General features: G+C 33.6%; 2 protein-coding genes across 2 annotated transcripts; both read right to left on the reverse strand.

The window, feature by feature from the left end:
* Positions 1-532: 532 nt before the first annotated feature.
* On the reverse strand, positions 533-3,763 carry LOC139810043 (uncharacterized). Its single transcript, XM_071773381.1, has one exon. The coding sequence runs from the start codon at positions 3,761-3,763 to the stop codon at positions 533-535; it is 3,231 nt and encodes a 1,076-aa protein (XP_071629482.1).
* Positions 3,764-17,328: 13,565 nt separating this feature from the next.
* Positions 17,329-21,138, reverse strand: LOC139810493 (uncharacterized). The gene is made up of 6 exons (XM_071774083.1): positions 21,121-21,138; positions 19,812-19,920; positions 19,361-19,492; positions 18,915-19,293; positions 18,596-18,818; positions 17,329-18,498 (listed from the first exon to the last, which is right to left on the reverse strand). The coding sequence occupies exons 4-5, from the start codon at positions 19,285-19,287 to the stop codon at positions 18,622-18,624; spliced, it is 570 nt and encodes a 189-aa protein (XP_071630184.1). The 5' UTR covers positions 19,288-19,293; positions 19,361-19,492; positions 19,812-19,920; positions 21,121-21,138; the 3' UTR covers positions 17,329-18,498; positions 18,596-18,621.
* Between the last annotated feature and the right edge of the window lie 1,716 nt (positions 21,139-22,854).

The raw sequence follows: 22,854 nt of genomic DNA on the forward strand, positions 1-22,854 counted from the left end.
CTACACAATCGGTAGATATATCTCGCACAACAGAAATAACTGTAGCAATTGTACCATTTACCAGGCCCAAAGTGACATCAATATTGCGTCTTATCATAACTTTCGCTCCAATTTTAATTGTAATTTGTTTCAAAAGCCCAGCTGTATTGATATCATCGTCTTTATTATCCGTCAATCGCTTTTGTACCTTTCGTTTAATATAATTATCACAGTCAAGCGTATCTTGAGCAATTAATAATATTTCTTTCGAAGCAATACGACTTAGCATTGCAGTGTTAAGAACATCGCACAAATAACGAGTAGGCAGTAAACAAACAGTGTTAGGCGGCAAATTATCAAGATAATTACACAATTCGTATAATTTTTCATCGAAAGACCGACCTTTCAATGATATTCTTCTTTTCTCGAGAATCTCAGAATCAGAAGTTGTCAATAAACCAACACGAACTCTCGAGAGTAATTCACGATAAGCTGTATCTCCTTGCTGACGCATATTGATCGTCAATTCATCATATTGAAATTTTTGCCACAACTATTTCTCAGGAGTAGTCCCCACACTGCCAATATATTTATTAAATTCTGCTTTTGATAGTGGAACAAAGATAAAATTTTCACGTACAGGAGGTAATTGAAGCAGATCTCCAAATAAAAGAACATGCTTTCCACCAAAGAAATCGTCATCCATGGTATCAAATATTTGACATAGTCGTAAATGTATATACATGAAAGTTAAATTAGATATCATTGACACTTCATCAATTATAATAAGACTAACATCTTTAAGATCTGCCCGTAAAACTTTCAAAACGTGATCAGATAATAGTGTATACTTAGGAGACTGATCACCATGTTCAACAGGTAACTGCCATTGCCTGTGATTCGTTAAAGCATCGATATTAAACGCCGCTATACCGGTAGGTGCTGTTACAGCAGTATCCTTGTGGAGATTTTGTTTTATCCAGCATTTAATTGTTTTAATTAAAAAACTTTTACCAGCACCTCCTTCTCCGCTAACGTATAATAGTAATTGTTTAAATTGTTCGTTATCCGGCGATATCTTTACGGCGTTGATGACTCTGTCAAATATTCTTCTTTGATCTGCGTTCAGATTTGAAATCATTTCAGATACATCGATTTCCTGATTGAATTTGTCACCAAGATCCTTAAAATCTTGCATCGCTTCACCAGCCTCAATATTTTGAACACCTATTGGATTATCGGGATTATCTTGAGACTCATGCTGTTTTTCCAAATTATCTAAATATTGTTCAACTAATTGCTTTGCAGTTTCAAATGCTTTTTGCACTTCCTCTAATTTTTCATGATATTGCAATGCTTCCGTAAGATATAACTTTTCCTTGTGAAATGCTTCTGTATATGTATCACATCCGTCTTTAAGATCTTCTATTTTCCGCCACGGTTTAAACATGAGCAGTAATAAAAAGAAATAATTTTCCGGCTGCGTATTGATATTATATTTATAGTGATTAATAAGACATCCACGCTGTCGCCGTTTTAGATAATAACCATTCTCCATCGTGTAGTATTCAATATTTTTATCTCGTGGTTTATTTTTCAAAATATCATACTGTACAAACTCATATAAAAACATAGATTCCAATTCTTTTGGTCTCCGTGGATAATGTTCATCTATTACAGATGGACAAAATATATTTGTAGAATCTCCGTCAAGAGCTTTAATTTTCTTATAAGTTTTAACTTTTCTACGTCGTATCTGATTAACATCTAACCATTTTATAGTCGTTTTTGAATCAGTCCCCCATAAAGGAATACCACACATTCCATCACAGGCTTCAAGAGATCCACATTCCCTATTACTCGTGGCTCGCAAAGTAAAATTCCAAAGTTCTTGACGCAATGATTTCTTTGTCTTATTTTTACTATCAAGGACAGCATCAGATATTTCACATTTTCCTGGTTTATTTACGTACTTAGTAATATACCAAGTAAGCAACGTGGATGTTTCACTTACGTATTGTATATCGACATTTCCTTCTAATACCGTAAGAAGAACAGGATGATAATCATTTATATTGATCTCATCATGTTTTCGAGGAACATGATAAAGCCTACTTCTATGTTTCAATCGTTTCCTACCTGCTATCAAACTTATGACATCTTTCAAAATCAACGTTTCCGTGACAGGACGAGGAAACCCGAAACGACACACACGAATCGTTTTGCGTCCTACTTTTTTAGAACGAAGATAATAATTGTTATGTTTGTGTCGTTGATGCGTATTGACTCGCCTGTATAACAATGGTGAAATATTTGGATCTGGCATTTCACAAGTTATGTGTTGCAAAATAAATTGAGAAACTTCTTCAACAGAAGATTTCCCGATAATTGGCGCACCTTCAATCCAAATTAATAAATGAAAATGTTGTATACCTTTACCTTGGTATTCTTGTCGCCAGAAATAATGCGCCACTTTTCCGATCGGATTATCTTTGGAACAAATAAAATCAAGGAACGCTTTGAATTTGTTATCAAGAAACCTTGACGTTGACACGGGATCCTTAGCAACGAGTACATTAATGTGCGTCGAATCGTCAGGCCATCCATTTACTTCACGAAGATATGCAGCTAAGTCAGGCATCAGCCATTCAGCAGGACTCCATGTTACGAACCATGTCGCAGGTCCGTATTCTTGCGTCATACATCTTAAATTACTCCTCGGTATACGCCAGTATTGTTCCGTATTTCTTATAGTGGCGAATATTGTACTCAAGTCAGATTCTAATACATCTGTCTGTAGTGCTTCTAAATATTCTGAAGCCGTATAACGCTTAGTTGTACATAGTTTGCTATAAATACCACGATTTATTTGACGAAAAGTGTACAGATTATACAGAAAAAATACAAATTGTATATTTAATCTGAATTGTGGATGTTTGGACATCAAACATTTATCAAATTTATGGTCGTGAAGTTTAACCCGTCTAGCTTGGTGTCGTCCATCAATACCAAAAGGAAATAAATCTGGAAAACACAATAGATCTAAAGATCTCTCACGATTGTCCAAGGGCAAATCGGCTATTTTTAACATTTGATATAAGGCGGTATCAGTTTTACATAATTTTTTTTCATATAAAGGATAAATAGTATATTGCTCGTAATCGTAATAATCATTACTTTCGTCAAGAACCTGAGTTAACATTGCCTTACGCTCATTATTTAAAGTAGCGTCTACGTTGTTTTCTTGCGTTGGACTTTTTGGGCTCGATTCGCGTTCGTCATCCAAATTAGATTCAGTAGCATTTTCTGTCTCCTGTGCTTCAAAATCTGGATCGATTAATAATGACGTTTGTAAAGAAAACTCCTTACAAGTATTTGGCAATACAATATGAGAATATAAAGGATTGTGTTCTTTTAACCACACTAAGGCGTCAAAAACCTTGTTCTTAACGTCTACCATATCTTCCCAAATCATTTTTGATTTTGTCGGAATACCTCTAACACGTACAAAGTACAGTTCGTGATTGATATTAATCGGATCAGTATCAGGACATATTTTGTTCAATGTTTCTTGTAAAGGTAACGGTAAATGAAACGTTCTACCTTTTACTTTTTGTACCATCTGTCTGTGAGGCAATTTCTTGTTACTAACAGGTTTCATTGTAACGACAGTTTGAAAAGCTTTAGCTCTTTGTATGAGAATTTTTTCAAACTGGTTAAGACATGATATTACTTCAGGTGGATCATGTACAATACGATCATTTAAAACGCAATACGCAGGCATTAATCCGTCACGGAATTTTTTTTTACAGTAATTACATATGTATTGCGGAGTAATATTATGTTTTTCTAAATGCGCCATTAAATCTCTCCAAATTGGAATATCTATTCGTGCTTTAAGCTTATTAAATTCAGAGACACTTCTTCTATATAAAAGTCTCTCACATGATGCACAAACATATCGAGGTGTGTCCATGGAGCGTTTAGTAAAAGCCTTAAATGCGTTTTTAAAGCGAGACATGATTTCATCTTCACTCAAAGTAGTACGATTCTGCTGATGTTTGTACATATATGCTTTTTGTTGTGCCGAAATTATAATTTTGTTTAACGTGTCTAAATCAACAGAAGTTAAAGCCTTCTCCAGATTAACATTTTGTCGTATAAACTTGTCATTTAATAAATTAAACGTTTAATATATCTCACCATTGGAAAATGAGGTGATAATAATAAAACAGGAAGAAATAGAGCTTTGCAAAGAGTTGCATCAATGTAACAGGCATGTGTGTGACCCTTTCTATCAGAATTCTTTATCGTACATGTATGAATATCTGTTAACAATTGTGGTATTTTCTTTAAAGTGCAGGCAAATATCGTTTTGAGAAATTTTTCATAACGATCGATTAGAATCTTCATCAACGGATCATCATAAATTTTATACAAAGCATTGCATAACCATGATTTTTTTACTCGTGCTTGTTGCAAAGGTAATACATTCGTAGTTTTACCTTTCTCGTTAATTACCAACAGTTGTGAAGTTGTGATGAAGCAATGTTATGATATGTGTCGATAAAATAATTTTCGGATGAAGCTGTATGTCCCGATGTGCCACATAATGCACGTATTTTATCGTCATTTATAGAGCATTCAGCGGCAAGAGTCAAGCACACGTCTGATTTCTTTTTAAGTGAAGCTAATATTTTAGAGATCTTGCTGACAAAACTATCTCGAATACGCATACACCAACGTAAGATTCTTTCGGCTTCTAATCGTCTTTCAGTAGGATTTTTAATATTAAGTTTGTTTTCGATGTCTTCAATTGCCACAGGAATAAGAAATTGTATGTAATTTCGTGACCAAAACTTTGCATATTTTCTAGTAATATTTTTGGCAATATCGTGATTTTTGTTTGCAGGTACGTATTTAGAATTCTTTCTCTCATAATATCGCTTATTATAAAGCCATTTACGATCAGAATATTTTCTTTGTCTATCTTGTTCTTGCTGAGAATGTACAAGATATTATTTTCTTTTTCTATCTTGTTCTTGCTGAGAATATATAAAATAATATTTTCTTTTTCTATCTCGTTCTTGCTGAGAATGTATAAGATAATCTTTTCTTTTTCTATCTCGTTCTTGCTGAGAATGTATAAGATAATCTTTTCTTTTTCTATCTCGTTCTTGCTGAGAATGTATAAGATAATCTTTTCTTTTTCTATCTCGTTCTTGCTGAGAATGTATAAGATAATCTTTTCTTTTTCTATCTCGTTCTTGCTGAGAATGTATAAGATAATATTTTCTTTGTCTATCTCGTCCTTGCTGAGAATGTATAAGATATTTTCGCTTATTAAGGCGATTATTTGCTAAGTTGTCTTTATACTGACGTCGTTTTTTAGCACGATTGTCTTCTAAATTCTGATATCGACGCTGTTTTTTAGCACAATCATTTTCTGACGAGTCTTGTTCCTCTCGACACCGTTTCTTAGCGCGATTAATTTTAGTATTATTAACACAATTGTTTTCTGAATTCTGATATCGACGCCGTTTTTTAGCACGATCATTTTCTGACGAGTTCTGTTCCTCTCGACAACGTTTCTCAGCGCAATTATTTCCAGTATTACTAATGTTTTCACAGGAATCTTTCTGAGATATATGTCTATTTATACGTAGAGCAGTCGCTTTAGCTTCTCTATCTCTTATTACTGCTAATGGAAGCACTGTCTGAGCATCACTTTGTGGATCTTGAGGAAAATGTTCAATTGTATTCGATTCAAAAATCTTCAACAAATGTGAACGCATTACTCTGTGATCATATCTAACTTCGTCAGGTTTAATATTAAACAATAATGAAATCGCAAAAGCTATAGCAAAAACTCCGCAATTATTACAGTTTGGTTGATATTGTACAGTAGGAAATTCGACAGGATTATTCTCAAAGTCGTACGTTGGAAATAATTCTCTCAAGAATATCTCGTGATGTTCGTGCAATTCTTGTTTATTTTGTGAATTATAGATATATATTTTTGTTGTATCGTAATAACTACATACCCAATGTCCATTTCTATCTATAAGTTTTGGATCTCCACAATTGAACGGAACTGACGAACTGTGTAATATTTGTATATGTTTTCTATCTTCTGGTATACGTTGAATAAATTGAGGCAATTGGATTCGCCATGTTCCGACAGGTTCATTCTGAACAACTTCGCAAAAGTGTATGGAAATGATCTATATGAGCGTCCGTAATCCATTTGCCTCGAATAATTATATTTTTTTCTTTAAACTTTAAAATTACTTTCTTTTTTAAATTCTGTTTGGATCGCTTTATTATAGCGCGATTGTTTAAATCCTGCTGCTCTGCACGAGATTTTGTAGCATAATTACTTTCAGAATGTGTCTTTGCACTTTTAACAATCGCTTCAGTTTCTGTCGCTTTTATTATCGCTAATGGAAGTACTCTTTGAGAAATAGCACATTGTGAATCTTGAGCACGATTATTTGGTAAAATCTGTTTGCATCGTTGCCGCTGTGTAGCACGATTTTCTAAATCCTGTTCCTCTGCACGACGTTTTATAGCATAATTACTTTTAAATTGTCTCTTTGTACGTTTAGCAATCGCTTCAATCTCTCTCGCTTTTATTACAGCTAATGGAAATACTTTTTGTGGAATACCACATTGCAAATCTTGAGGAAAATGTTCAATAACATTATTTTCCAAAATTTGTATCAAATGTGAACGCATAAACTTATATTCATACTTTACTTTGTCAGGTTTAATATTGAATAACAATGAAGTAGCAAAAGCTATAGCAAAAACACCACAATCGCTATTGTTCGGTTGACGTTGCACAGTAGGAAATTTGACGGGATGTTTTTTAAAGTCATGTGCTGGAAATAATTTTTCCAAGAATCGCTCATGATCTTTACATAATGTTTTATTATGTGAGGAATCATATACAAATATATTTTTTGTATCATAATAGCAACACACCCAATGTGACGAACTACACAATATTTGAATGTGTTTTTTATCTTGTGATACAGGTTGAATCATATCAGGCAATTGTATTCCGACAGGTTTATAATCGGAACAATTTTGTACAAGTTAATGGAAATGATCCATATGTATGTCCGTCAGCCATTGACCCTGGACAATTATATTTCTCTCTGCAGGCATCAAGATTATATGTTTCTTTGTGTGCACAGACATGTTGTCTGTCAAAAAGTGATTATATTCTCCTATAAATTAATTTTTTATTATGTATATATAATTGGATTAATCTGGAAAATAAAATTTGACCATTAATAGCAGTCGATATTTGACAGCGCTATGGCAACCTTATGTAATGCCAATGAAAGGTCAATATACCAAAATTTAGCGCTAATAGCAGCCAACAGCGCTATATAGCAGCCGTTCAGCGCTAATGAGCAGCCGATATAATATATACATATATATATATATAATATTCTCTCCCCCCCCCCTCAACGTTCTTGAAGCAATCTGTAAAAGAATAATATATATTTATGCAATATACAATATGTTTATACATAATATAACCAAGTGATTCGCGTTACGTTAAACGGCTCCTAGACGATCAATATTATTGTACAATTATATTGTACAATATCTCTAGATTGTGCAATAATATTCATTATCTAGGAGTTGCTTTAGTCGGATGTTTTAAAATATTTGGGCTATTTTTAAATAAAATATTCTCGTATTAACTAATTGTAATATATACATACAGATAATACAACACTCGTCTCCGTTCTGCTTGACTATGTTGCACATGAAACATTAAATAACTAAACTCGAATCACTTGAGATAAAACATAAAAGAAAGTAATACATTACTCACAGATTTTGCCTAAGAAAACAGTATAAACGGATGGTTGAAAAACACCAATAAATGATCGATTAAAATCCACTTTTACCAATCCGTTTGTTCAAAAAGCAAGCTGCAATTAAAAGACATGCTTCTAACACGCTTATTTAAATAATTAGAATATTTAGAAAAGCGTAATGAGCAAGGGCCCGCAATCAAAGATTGAATATTGAAATAATTTTACTAGCAATTGTTAAAACGTCTTAATGACGTCTTTAAAATGTTATATGTCGCGATTTGAAATATTATGTTTACTGGATTAAGAAATATACCTATATACATACATATAACATTAACATATATATAATTATTTTTTAAATTATAATTTTTTTATATGCAATAATTAAATTATTTATATTAAACTAATTAATAACTTTTAAAATCAAAAGACATAAGTAACTGATCTGAAACTATATAATTATTAATATTTTAATAATAAAGAATTTATTTCTACTTAATAATTACCAATAGAAATATTTCTTGGACAAATTATCATGTCTATTAAGTTAGCACCCTTCCCTCCTCCCACAAAAAACCGGAATAACATATATACAGAAATTAAGGATGTTTTACCCATATTTATATAAATTAAAACAATTTTTTTGTAGCAAAAAATTTTGAAACTTAAAATACAATATCAATGATGTATGTTTTACACATAAAAAAAGTTTGAGAAATATCTTAATGGTTTATTTATATTTTATTTTTATATTTACAGCAAAGTGTCGATTCTCTATAAGGTTTTATATCAACTTAAAACTGAAATAACTCTTAAATAAAGTGCCAGTTAAAATACAGATAGCAAATTGGTTTTAGTTTTAAAATATTCCTCAATTTATGTGCTTTCAAAATATGCACAATGAAATTTTTTTGCTCATTTCCTTCCGCCGACAAATCTTCCTGAAAGAGAACACCACTCAACTTACAAGAGTATAAAAGTACCAGTTAAAATATAGATAGCAAATTGGTTTCAGTTTTAAAATGTTCCTCAATTTATGTGCTTTCAAAATGTACAGAATAAGATTTTTGTGCTCATCTCCTTCGGACACGGTCGTGGGCGCGGACGAGGATGAACATGATGACATGGACAAAACTATGTTCACATACATAAAGGAAACATTTATGTTTATAACACTCATTAATCTCATAAAACTTCAAGCTATACTTATTATGTACAACATAAAACGCAATAAACATATTACATAATAAAGAACATGTCTATTTACATTTATAACAACCTCTAATAAAACCAATTTGCTATCTGTATTTTAACTGGTACTTTACTCTTGTACGTATGAGGTACTCACGTTTGGGTTGGCCGAACGGAATGAGCACGGAAATCTCATTGTGCATATTTTAAAAGCACATAAATTGAGCAACATTTTAAGACTAAAACCAATTTGCTATCTGTATTTTAACTGGTACTTTACTCTTGTACGTATGGGGTGCTCACGTTCGGGTCGGCTGAAGGAGATGAGCACGAAAATCTCATTGTGCATATTTCGGAAACACATAAATTGAGGAACATTTTAAGACTAAAACCAATTCGCTGTCTGTATTTTAACTGGTACTTTACTCTTGTACGTATGGGGTGCTCACGTTTAGGTCGGCTGAAGGAGATGAGCACGAAAATCTCATTGTGCATATTTCGGAAACACATAAATTGAAGAACATTTTAAGACTAAAACCAATTCGCTATCTATATTTTAACTGGTACTTTACTCTTATATCAGTAGTATATTTTTGCGTATATCTTTTAAACTATTACAGATAGACTAATTTTGTTTGAGGCATTTGAAAGCACATAAAAAGTATATAATTCTAAAATATTGAGTTTTTTATTTTATTTATATGTAATTTTAATAAATGGGGGTACTAGCTTACGTTAAGCTAGCACCCCTACTTTCAATTGATGCAATCCCACAAAACTGCTCGAGCACAAAAATTTTGAATAGAGCACATAATTAACATATAAAGAGCACTTAATTTCTATATGTGTTATTCCGGTTTTTGTGGAGGAAGGATGCTAACTTAACAGACATCAAATTATCAATTTTTTTAGCAATGTGTAATTCACTTTTACTTAAATATTATTAATTTTTACGTAATTAGTAATTTTTTGCGAATAATTACTTATAATTTGATAATTTAATACAAATTTAAGTAAATATGTAGTATAACAGCATTCTTTCTGATTCCTTTGAAATTTTTAAATTTAGTGTATTTTGGGTAATAAAAGATTCTCGGAAAGAAAATTGTCGCTCATTTCGTTTGTTTATAATTAATACTTAAAACATCATGTCGATAAGTATAAAGAAATAATAATTATGGATACCCACACAGCAAAAATAGATCTGCGTAATATCGTTACAATATCTTGTCGGGAAATCAGAATATTATTGAGATGTCTAAGATATATATGGATATCTACAGGATATTCGAGAAATACACTAATGTCCGCTCTTACGAACACGTAGAGATATCACTAGTTTATAAGTATATATTTGTAGGATATCATTTAGATATATTATAAATATACTGTTCACATACACACAAAATATAAATTTCAATATGTTGTATGTATATTATATAGATGTAGTATGTATATATAGAGAATATTGTGGTAACTGATCAGGACATATTGAGGAGAATGTTTGTAATACTAATAATGATAGGTGTATTTCACACGTGGTATTACAAATCGTTTGATTGACAAAACAGGACAAAAATAGTAAAAATTTCTTTATCCTAATAATCCTGGTCAATTCAACGATTTGCAATATCAAGTATAAAGTACACTCAATATTAACGCGCAAGATTATAGAGAACTTTTTAATGCAACTTTGAAATAAATCTATTTTATTATACACGCTTTCTAATGTTCCTTAATCACACAATCACATTAAGTTTTGAATATTAAATTTAAAAAAGTACTACAAAGAAATAATACGAACGAAATGATACATAACGAAGTACGTACGGAATTCGAAAGGTGATTAAAAACACAATGCCAATTTAGAGCAATGAGTATGGTTATAATTACGAAGTATATATGTTTATATACATAGTTTAGATGAAATACATGCATAAGTTGAATGATGTTATCACTATGCACTATAAGGGGTTAATATTGAGTTATTAATTATAAGGTCAGCCTGGATAATATCTATCAAAACAATACTACAAAACGCTATTTAAACACTGAATAAAACACTCAACATATATTTTGCTTCTTATTATTAGATCATATGGAGGGGTAAAAGTCATAATGGTGTAAGTCAAATTTTTTTAAATTTTTTCTCACGTGGATGGATGCAATCTATACAATATATAAATTGCATATATGCACACAAAAAACTATAATCTTTGTTAAAGCAGAGAATAGTAGAAAGCATAAATACAGAGTATTCTCTGCTTTAACCGAGGCTTTAACCAAAAGCACTGTTATCTGTTTTAATTGTAATCCTTTAAATTATCCCAGAACATTTTTCAAATTAAAAGTTTCAAAGAAATCTGAATGCCGTTATTATACTACATATTTACCAAAATTTATTTTGTTGTTATTGCTAATAATTTCGTGAATATGTTATATGATACAAATGTCATAATCATATAATATATATATGTATCATATAAAATGTTGCAACATAAATACAGTACCACTTCCGGTCCCATATAGCAATTGCAAAACATCTTCATAAACGTTCAGAGATTCATCAAACTAAATAATGTTTCTTCGTTCATACATGTACTATTTCCACATAAATATCAATTATTTATGTCTATTAGTACTCAAAATAACTGCTATATTTTTCAAACTTTTTTGTTTATAACTTTTTAATAAACAACGACCGCCAGCTAAAACCTTCTGAAGGTTATTCAGGACGATGACCTTGACGACATATGTCAAGGTCAAGGTCATCGGTGAGGTTTGACCTAACTAATATTCATATTTACCTATAATAGCTTTAATAGTCTTTTTTTAAACATTTAAATTTATATTGCACTAATTATTGCACAAAATAAATTATTTTATCCATGCACATATATCCACTTATTTACTTAAATTAATTTTGTCCTACCAGTCTTAATCTATTTGTCATCAGACAAATCTGAGCTTAAAAAACTTCCAACAGTTGCAAAATAAACGTTCTGCTGTATTAAAAAAACGTTTATATGTTTGTTTTATTTTGAAGAACTTCCTAAACTGGTGCACATCAGTAGGGGAGATCGGGACTCGTTGGCACACAATTTTCACAATTTCAGCATTTAATTTTTTAAACAACTAATTATCATGATTAAACAGTATAAAAAAAATAACAGTCGAATATAGTAACAGAAACTTTTTTTTTAACTAACAATAATACGTCACTTTGATTTACTTCTCAAGCTGAAGAACAAATACGATTTTTGAAACGCTCGAAAATTTACTTGCCACCTCTTGAATCAGAGTTTTCTCTTTTTTTATTGTAATACTTGTTTGATTTAAATAAAACTTTGGGAAAAGTACCTATGTCATAAAAGAGATATTTTGAGTCTGTTTTCTATTGCTGAACTGGCTGAACTTCAGAGTTTATCTTTTTCCTTCCAATGTCACAATGTGGAGTAACAAAGATAAACTCTGAACTAGGCAGTTCAGCAATTGTGATAACTTTTCCACATTGTTTCTTTCCATAAATACATAAACGGAACGCATTGCTAATTTGCCTCTTGTGCCAACGAGCCCCGATCTTCTCTAAGTTAGAGTGAAACAAGTATATTTTGTTTCACTTTAACTTAACTTATTGCACGAATGTGTACCAGTGCAGGAAATTTCTTCGAAAAAGAATAGACGCCATAGATGGTATAATGCATAAAGCTCCTAGAACATTCTCACGCATGTCGTAAAGACGTCATAAACACGTTCAAAAGACGTAAAAAGTAGGAATTTTGAAACTTCTTTATTATTAAAAAAAACGTTTCTATAATAGTTTCTTAAACGTTATTTTATGGAAAAAGAAAGTTTCGTCGAACGTTTTTTGAATGGACATTTTTACTCATGAGAAATGTTTCTAGAAATTGGTTATAAAACGCTTGTAAAACATTTTTGAAACGTGTATGTGCTACCTGGGAAAGGTATTTTATTCTAGAACTCGGTAAATTTATGATTTGCATACTTAAAAATTATGGGGAAGCAATGTGCAAGTCTCTATACTTGCCCACTTAAAAGCTATGAGGAAGCAATGTACAGGTTTCTACTTGCACTCTTAAAAACTATGAAGGTGCTTTTTTATGCTGACGCTCGACGCTCGATTTGAGCGTCAAAATTTATCACGTGATAGTCTTTTTAAATTCAACGGCAAATGGCAAAAGCTCAACTGTGTTCAGCTTTGACGCTTGACGCTGGTTTCACTTAATTGCTTGTGAATTGCAAATTGTTGACTGTAAATAAAGTGTGTATCGTTAAAATAACAGATATTAGTATAACAGATATTAGTTGCAATAAAGCTTTATCACAATAAAAAAAGTGTGCAAGTAGAAATTTGCACATTGCTTCCTCATAATTTTTAAGTGTACAAGTAGAAACCTGCACATTGCTTTCTCAAGGTGTCAATTCATGAGACGCTGAAAATGAGCGTCATCAACAAGGTGAATGTGGTGGTTCCGCTTTGACGCTAGCATCAAAAAAATAAAATTGAATTTGTTTAATGTTCAGCGTCGTCGCTGAATCATCGTTAATCGTCCCAATACAATCAAACATATACTACGTTTACGCGAGCGTTACTTCTGTAGTAACTTACGAGATATATCACTCGTTTACGCGGAGTAAATTATCGTAAGTTACTACAAAATCCCGTTTACGCGAAGGAATTATCGTAAGTTACTACAGAAGTAACGCTCGCGTAAACGTAGTAATAGACTTCGAAATACAAGAAAATAGTTACCTTTTGTTATGGGCCGCGCGGGTACAGATAAAATAATCAGGGGCGGTGCCGACGCAACTCACCGTCCGCTGGATGTAACCTGTTATCAAACAATTCACTCACTCACAGAAAGAGATATTGTCTCAGAGATATCGCAATATATCAACAATATAACCTTCACTCACTCACAGATATGATGAGATAATGTCACGCAATAATTTCTGGTCGCAGCTATCGCCAGATAATTGGTGATAGTTGCGATTAGCTGATCGCTACACACACCTTACGCAAAATACAACTGGTAATGAATTTCGAGACGCTGCCCGTTGGGCACGTGTTCTGTAACTAACTAATTACCGACAATTATCGGTGTCGGTAAATGTGATTATGGAATACGCTCGTAGCATCCCAAACACCACGCATGTCCAAAAACGGGATATCTTTTAGATGTTTTTTGTCCCGTGTGACGTCCTGGGTGATGCGAGGTGGCTCGATCCGGCCAGAACGTCTCCGTTGATGGGTTCTTTTTCTTGCAGTTAAGGAGGTAAAACCCCAGGATAATTAGCTGTTGGTCGGCGATGTAGATTATGGCTCCTTGGATCCGTCGAAGGTAGGTAATTCAATAATCTTTATCTTTCTTTTGATATAAAAAGTATGATATTTATTGTAGAACTTTTACGATACAAGTAGCTTATGTGGGAGGATGGAACAAGTATAAGATATGTGACCTTTCCTGGCTCGTTCCACACTCTCCGTCGAGAGGGTGAAAGATTCCGCTTTTATACAATTTTGGAAACGGTAGTGGGAGGTGACCGCACCTCGTTACAATGAGTCATAAGGCGTTGTCTAGCGGATGTGAGTCTACTTCTAGTGGTGTGGCTCGCTTGCCAGCAATGAGTCATAGGGTGGTATCTTGAAATTCATTACCTTATATGGTCATGCGTTGCGCTCTGCTTCGACATGTCCATATATGGTCTATGCAAAGACTAGATTCACTCGAATGAGTCATACAGGTGACTCGTCTGAATTCTATTTTTATTCTTTAGTCTAACAGCGATTTGTATTGAGAGCGATACTTTCTTTCATTATGAAATTTCAATATGATTTTTATTATAAAAAAAAATAAGAAATCTTTAATATTTGAATTTTTTAAAATGTGAAAATATATGTTGAATATTATTTAAATTTTCTTTAGACATACTTTACATAGGGTAGAATAATTCAATAGTACAATTAAAGTCATTATTAGCATGTCTAAAGTATAAAAGATATTGCTCTCTTCGTCTAACAGTTACTATGGTATATCTGACTCTCTCTTTCTCTCTTTCAGATCGTACAATACTCGCATCTCGCTCGGATTCGCGTTCCTTATGCTACGCATGTACAATTCTATCTTTCTCAGGTTCGTGAGTGGCGGTTCAGCGTTTGACGCTCGAGATTTTTAGTATGTATATATATTTTGTTAATAATAATAATATTGGTAAAAGTGATTTTAGCAGTGGTAATAATGATTCTAATATCATGTTAATAATGTATCATGCAGGTAGGAGTGGTCAGCATTCTCATTAGTACGGGAAATCAATGAAATTAAATTGTATATATATATATATAATAAGATTTTTATTATTTTTATATCTCGCTAATGGTTGGGAATTTGATGGGAGTGTATAGGAAACATATTGCAGAACTTTCACTAAAGTATAATATAGCATTGGAAAATTTTATTGTTAATATATGTATTTGTTAATAACAAATTATTAATTAAATAAATTGGTATTTTTTAATTTATATATTGATATTGTTAAGCTCTCCTTAGTCGTACGGTTTTAATTCTACAATGAAATAATTTTTTAAGAGCCACTTTATTTTATTGTTATAAATGTTTCGTAAATAAACAATTGCAGAAATAAAAGTTATTATCATTTTTCGTAGGTGTACTGATGCAGAGTTTACGTGCGCGGTCAAAATTTGTACGGGTTTTAGCAAACAGTTTAACGCTCCAATGTCTCAATTTCCGCTTCCTTCGTGCTTCGTTTTTCGCTAGGCGCGCCCCTGGTGAAAATAGAAAGCTTCTCGGAGCGTCAAAGAAGGGCAAATGAAGAGTTTTAATAAATTTCGTTAAATCTTATTTATTAATTTAAATAAAAAATCGGCGTTAACGTTACTGGTGTTTAGGAGTATGAGAGATTCCATTTTTGTCATAATAATTAAGTGTTAAAATTTTTGTTTAGAAATGAAATTTTTCAGCTTTAAAATGTATAAAAGACTAAAATATTAATGTAAAAGTGATTTGGTCTTTGTAAGTCTGAAGGATAGGAAATTCAAAATGGCGGATGTGAAACTTTAATAATTTATAACTCGAGAACGGTAAGAGATAAAAAGACGGAGTTTCTTTTGTTGTGTTCAGATAATTAAGGGCATTATTTTAGGTTGTTTAAAATTTTTGTGTTTTATGGATTTCCATAATTTTTAATTATATCTCGGAATTAAGAAGAGATATGATGTGGAGGTTTTTGTGAGATTATTTGACATGCTCTGCTGAGTGTCTGCAGTGATTTTATTCATTATCTTTAATAATATTTTTATGATAAATTTTATTGTTAATTAGTTTATTTTGAGAGATCCAACAATGGTTTATAATCAAAAGTTGTTTGACTTTTTGTGATAGTTCCAGTAGTCATACTAACTAGGTCTGTTAATAATATAATTTAATTGTTTATAACAATCATGTTTGAAAAAATGCTAATGAGGTAATTATTATTTTAGCATGATAATATTCTTTAGGCACAAAAGGTTACGTTTTTATAAATAATCTGTTTTTAATTAATTTATTTATATTTTATTTTAATTTTCTTAGTTTATTCTTACGGAACATGGATTTATTTTCGTTAGGTCCGCGTGTCAAACTGAATTTATATTGCATAAAGGATCTCATAAAACTGGTAATATTCATTTACGATCAATTTTAGTGATGCTGGGGCATCTTAACAAGCAATTGTCCAAAAGTTTATAGTGTGATTCATGAAAATGGGGCTTAAGCTTGAAAGGGTACCTTAAGGCAGCCATGTTCTCTAGGCTTGTGTCTACTATTTTAAGAACGCGTGCTCGCATCAGCTGAGTGATTGTTGTGACAGTTAAGTTAAGGTGTGATTATTTATTCTTATATTGTTTTCAGGTGCTGTGCAATTAGGATGGAAATCGAAAAAATTTATGCGGCTGGAATATAGCGGTGATTATACCGTCAGACGTGACACCCGCTTTTGGACATGGTGCTGTCTGGGATCTTGAAATTGGCATTATCTATATTTTGCATTGTAGAGATTTATATTTATTTCATCATAATCATGATCATGAGATTTAATAATTATGGTAAAGGATATTTTAAAGGTAACAAAAAATTTAAATATATATATACAATATATATATCTACAATCTCTAACAAATTACCTAAATATTAATTTTTTAGATAAGGTGCGAATTATGCGGGAGATGTGACCCGAAACGGAGATAGAGAGGATACAGTCGGAATATGACGCTCAATTAAATTGGATTTTTCATAAAAACTTTAAATACACATATTTTATATTTAATTAATAGATCCGAGATACCTTTTACATTAGCGATATACATTAACAATAAAACTTACATTTAACGAATATAATTAATGGATCTGAGATATACATTTTACACTAGCGATATAAATTTGCGATATTTAGACCTAATAAAAATATGTGCTGCATATATAACATGCAATTTATTCTCGCTCATGTACAAAGTTACGTGGGCCACGTAGAAATTATAGATAATGACAGTACGGGTACAAAATCGAGACCATATTGTTTTTTATAGTCTTTTTTTATTACAAAACTTACACGAAAATAAAAATAGTACAATCCCTGAACCTTAGAACTTAAAAGATAGCGATAATTAACGTCAGGAACATTTCTTTACAATTACACATACAATGTAATGATCATGTTCGACATGAATAATGAACGTGAGTAAAGAAGCAAAAAGAATTCTGACAATTACTAAAATAGATATGCAATTTGTGTATTATTGGTAAAAGCGTTACCATCTTTGTCATATTTTATTGCCATTTGTGTGAAATGTAATTATGCGAAGTTCTCGATTAATCAATATCATTTTCTAAGTAAAACATAGCTCTGTCATAATACATGTCTCCGCAACTTGAACTTTTGCCAGTTATAATTATATACGCGCGCGTGTATATGTGCGTGTACGTAAATACATTTACACTCATCTACATACCGTTAAATGTTAATATATAATGAATTATTTGTAAAAGGATAATAAAAGGAGAAAGACGTTAATAATATGCACGAACAAAATGTTTTTTTCAATAGTGCGTAAAAACTTGGATCTAGCAAAGTAAACATTAGTCGAGCAATTTAAGAAAAATACAAGAGCTACAAATATTTTTTTGTTTGCAGAACAAAAGATCTCAAAAAATATTTTAACACAAATCTACCCGACCTCACTTGCGCGTTGCAAATCAGATGATTTCTAAATCACGAACTAAAAAAATATTTATTACGAACGATGTCGATCACTACGAAATAAACCTATGACTGTTCCACAGTACCGTGTGATAATAACACAAACTAAAAAAATAAAATATCTATAGGGAAATATCCTCCCCTTTTCATGTGGATTCTAAATAGAAGAGTTATTACAAATATCTTGCTACTCTGCTTTTGAGCGTCGGATGATCTGAAACAGAAAAGTTGCGTGTGTCACAATAAGTTTTTGATTTGAATATATACCAAATATTGAGCATTTGTATAAAATATCTTGCACATACGTATACCTTGTATATGCTGCTGTATATGCTACTTAATCTCCTTGACTTCTTCCTCTGCCTCTTCCTCTTCCTCCATCTCCTCTTCCTCTTCCTCTTCCTCTTCCTCTTCCTCTTCCTCTTTCTCCGCCATAATAGTGGTTGCTGTATGTGTCGCTCATGTGGAACAAGAACTGGAAGAATGTTTTTGCCTTACGATGTTTACCAGCTTTCGTGCCCCTTCCTCTTCGTGCTATGATAAAAAAGTAAGTCATTAATATTCATAAATATAAATATAACCAATTATATATGTGTAAATATAAATAAAATAATCAATATGTATATTCACCTAAATCAACGAGGCCGGCAGCAGCGGCGGTACTAGAAGGGCCGGCAGCAGCGGCGGTATTCGAAGGGCCGGCAACAGCGGCGATACTCGAAGGGCCGGCAGAAACAGAGGTACTAGAAGGACCGGCAGCGGTGGGGATACTCGAAGGACGGGTAACAGTGAAGATACCAGAAGGATTGGCTGCAGCAGCAGCACTCGAAGGACCGGCAGCAACAGGGATGCTAGGATTGGTTACAGCGGCAGCACTCGAAGGGCCGGCAGTAGCAGGGATACTAGGATTATTGGCTGCAGCGGCAGCACTCGAAGGGCCGGCAGCAGGAGCGGTACACGAAAAATCAGAGGATTCCTTGAACAGGAGTTCCATATCTTCCATATCAATCTGAAATATTTTTAATGTATTAAAATTAAAAATAAACATGTTATAAATATGCATTTTTTATACTCACGTCATCTTCAGCTTCGGGAGACGGAATCTTTTTTTGCCCAGAAGAAATTATTTTCTGCGCGACGAGCGACGAGCATGCGATGAACAACGATGCGACGAGCGACGAGCGACGATGCCAAGAGCAATGAAAAATCTGAAAACGAGACGTTTGTCGTAAAAACGAGACGTTTGTCATGGACGTAATACATGCACTATAAAAATCGCAGATTCAGGTGAGAAAGCATTAATGACCGCGTGGTACACACAAAATAGTCTTTGACGACTTATAAAGCCTTTGCCCAAGACTCTCATATAACGTAACGTGCAGTGTCAACGCATAAGAAACCGTAACCGATACGTTTCTTATGCGTTAACCCATGTTACGTTATACTACGCTATCACACGAGTCTTGTGCAGAAACTCTTACGTTTGTCTCTGCTAATTTCACAACTACAATAGACATAAGCACTTACATGTCTCTCTGCTTCTTCCTTGTTTCGGAATGGCACTTGATCCGGGCTGGATTTTCCGAGAAACGACGCGACGAGCGACGATGCGACAGGCGACGACGCGATGAGCAATCTAATGGCAGAGAACGAGACATTTGTCGTAGTCATGAACGTGATATTTGGTAAAAGTTTACAATAACTTACACAGCTCGGATTACTTTGACCTTGACATATGTTGTCAAGGACATAATACTGAGTAACTTTTCCTTATAACTTAATCGGCGGTCGCTTTTTATTAAAAAGTTATTAACAAAAAAAAGTTTGGCGACCTCACCGATTTCAATGACCTTGATATATGTTGTCAAGGTCATGACCCCGAGTGACCTTCAGAAGGTTTTAGCCGTTGCTCGTTATTCGTTAAAAAGTTATTAACAAAAAAAATTTGGAAAATACGTAGGTTAGATGACGCGCTTTACAAGTATTTAACTGTTTAAAGCGCGTCACTAATCTACATAGGTTAGATGACGCGCTTTAACAGTATTTAATTGTTTAAAGCGCGTCAACTAAGACATGCGTAAACTATTTCAGGGCTACCGTACCTCCCCCGAAAGCAGGGGGGGTGTGGGTGAACCTCGGTTCGCGTGAAAAGTATATGCGTGAACTATTTCGAGGCTACCGCACCTCCCCCGAAAGCGGGGGGGGGGGTGTGGTTGAACCTCGGTTCGCGTGAAAAGTGTATGCGTGAACTATTTCGGAGCTACCGCACCTCCCCCGAAAGCAGAGGGGAGTGTGGGTGAACCTCGGTTCGCGTGAAAAGTGTATGCGTGAACTATTTCGACATATATATTAGTCATTTATGCCTTCCAATACTCAAAATAGCTGCTATATTTTTCAAACTTTTTTTGTTTATAACTTTTTAATAAGCAGCGACCGCCGACTAAGTTATAAGGAAAAGTTACTCAGTATTATGTCCTTGACAACATATGTCAAGGTCAAAGTAATCCGAGCTGTGTAAGTTATTGTAAACTTTTACCTGATATTTTTACGACTTACAATTAGAGCCTTTGCACAAGATTTTCATATAGTAACGTAGCGTAACGTAACATGCAGTGTCAACGTATAAGAAACGTATCGGTTACGGCGTTATACGTGAGAGACTGCATGTGAAAGAATCGATCTCGATCCGAGGCATCTATTAAGTAAGCTTATAACGCCGTAACCGATGCGTTTCTTGTGCGTTAACCCATGTTACGTTATACTATGCTATCACACGAATCTTGTGCGGAAACTTACGTTTGTTACGTCCACAACTACAATAAACGTATGCACTTACGTGTCTCTCTGCTTATTCTTCTTTGCTGCAAATACGACGAATAGCACTCGATCCGGGCTGGATTAATCAATAACTTTATAACGACGCACGTGTCGACCGACCATCAACAATCGCGAAACGCAACTTTTGTGTGTGGCGCCTTCGCTTTTGTGGTGCAAAGCATTGATTGGTTGATCAGAAAATTTTTATAAGATGGTAACATTGATAAAACGGTAACATTGGGCACGTTCAGCAGACAAAAGAGACCAGTAAGCGCTCAGTGATTTTGTAACATGATTGGTTCTTGCCTTTAGTTCTTTACTGGATTTAAGGCTGGTATTCATAGTCAAATCTTATATTTACGACCGTCTTAAATACAATCTTAAGATGTCATTAACCAATCACAAAGCCGTATTAGCATCTTAAGACATTACTTAAGACGGTCTTAAAATAAGAACCGACTATGAATACCGACCTAAAGGCTTTTGCACATAAATTGCCATAATAACCATAAACATAAAACGTAAACATAAGCTAAAGAACCAATCAGTATATTGTTATTGCTTTAACTTTATGTATTCTAGAAGACGATAGAAATGAGCCGTAAGCAGAAGTAAAGTAAAATTCAACCGGTTGAAATCGTACTTATGCCCGTTTTCACCAACGTCGTTTAACTTGAACCTTAGTTCAATTCACTCTTTGTCTGTTTCTAAGGAAAACTGTTAGAAAGAGACAAAGAGTGAATTGAACTAAGGTTCAAGTTAAACGACGTTGGTGAAAAAGGGAATTACTCCTGCTTACGGCCAACTCGTATCATCATTTCTATCGTCTTCTAAAATACATAAAGTTAAAGCAATATACTTATTGATTCTTCAGCTTATGTTTACGTTTTACGTTTTTTATAGTTACGGCAATCCAGTGAAAAACTAAAACAGTGAGACACGTAAAAGGCTATTGTATTGTAAGCAGGGCACACACGGTTTTCGTAGAACGTAACAGTAAGTTTCGACCAATCGCGTTGCTCGATTCTTACTTCTACAGTTACAGACGGCCGAATCGAGTAACGCGAGTCGAAACCTTACTGTTATGTTCTACTACGGAAAAGTGTGTGTGCTCTGTTTTATACATCTATTAGACATAATTTTAATTCGTCCAATTTTTATTATGTCTAGACATAATTTTAATTCAGCGAATTTTTATTGTCATGACAATTTTAATTCTGCCACTAGGAAATTTGTAAGTCGATTCTTATGAATCAAGCTTGAATTCGATGTCTAGGTGTCCCAGGTTGCCGATGACGAGGTCCACATAGCGCGCTCCATAGTTTTCGGTATCCAGGTGTATTGATACCTTGAATTCGATGTCCACGTGTCCCAGGTTGCCGATGACGAGGTTTACATAGTGCGCTTCGTAGTTTTTGGTGTCTAGGTGTATTAATAATTTTAAATCTGAATGTAGGACACGTAGATATCGAATTCGAGGTATTAATACACGTAGACACCGAAAACTACGGAGCGCACTATGTGGACCTCGTCATCGGCAACCTGGGACACCTAGACATCGAATTCAACGTACGATTACACCTGGACACCGAAAACTATGAAGCGCACTATCTGGATCCCGTCATCGGCAACCTAGGACACGTGGACATCGAATTCAAGGTATTAATATACGTAGACACCGAAAACTACGGAGCGCACTATGTGGACCTTGTCATCGGCAACCTGGGACACCTAGACATCGAATTCAACGTAC

This window comes from Temnothorax longispinosus, chromosome 3 (genome assembly GCF_030848805.1).
Source record: "Temnothorax longispinosus isolate EJ_2023e chromosome 3, Tlon_JGU_v1, whole genome shotgun sequence".
Lineage (NCBI taxonomy): Eukaryota > Metazoa > Arthropoda > Insecta > Hymenoptera > Formicidae > Temnothorax > Temnothorax longispinosus.

Bases quoted from the DNA above. Each gene is read 5' to 3' on its own strand.
- LOC139810493 (XM_071774083.1), bottom strand. From the start codon at position 19,287: ATGGAAGATATGGAACTCCTGTTCAAGGAATCCTCTGATTTTTCGTGT. The intron at 18,819-18,914 runs GTGAATATACAT...TTTTTATCATAG, and splicing joins TGCCGGCCTCGTTGATTTAG to CACGAAGAGGAAGGGGCACG.
- LOC139810043 (XM_071773381.1), bottom strand. From the start codon at position 3,763: ATGCCTGCGTATTGCGTTTTAAATGATCGTATTGTACATGATCCACCT.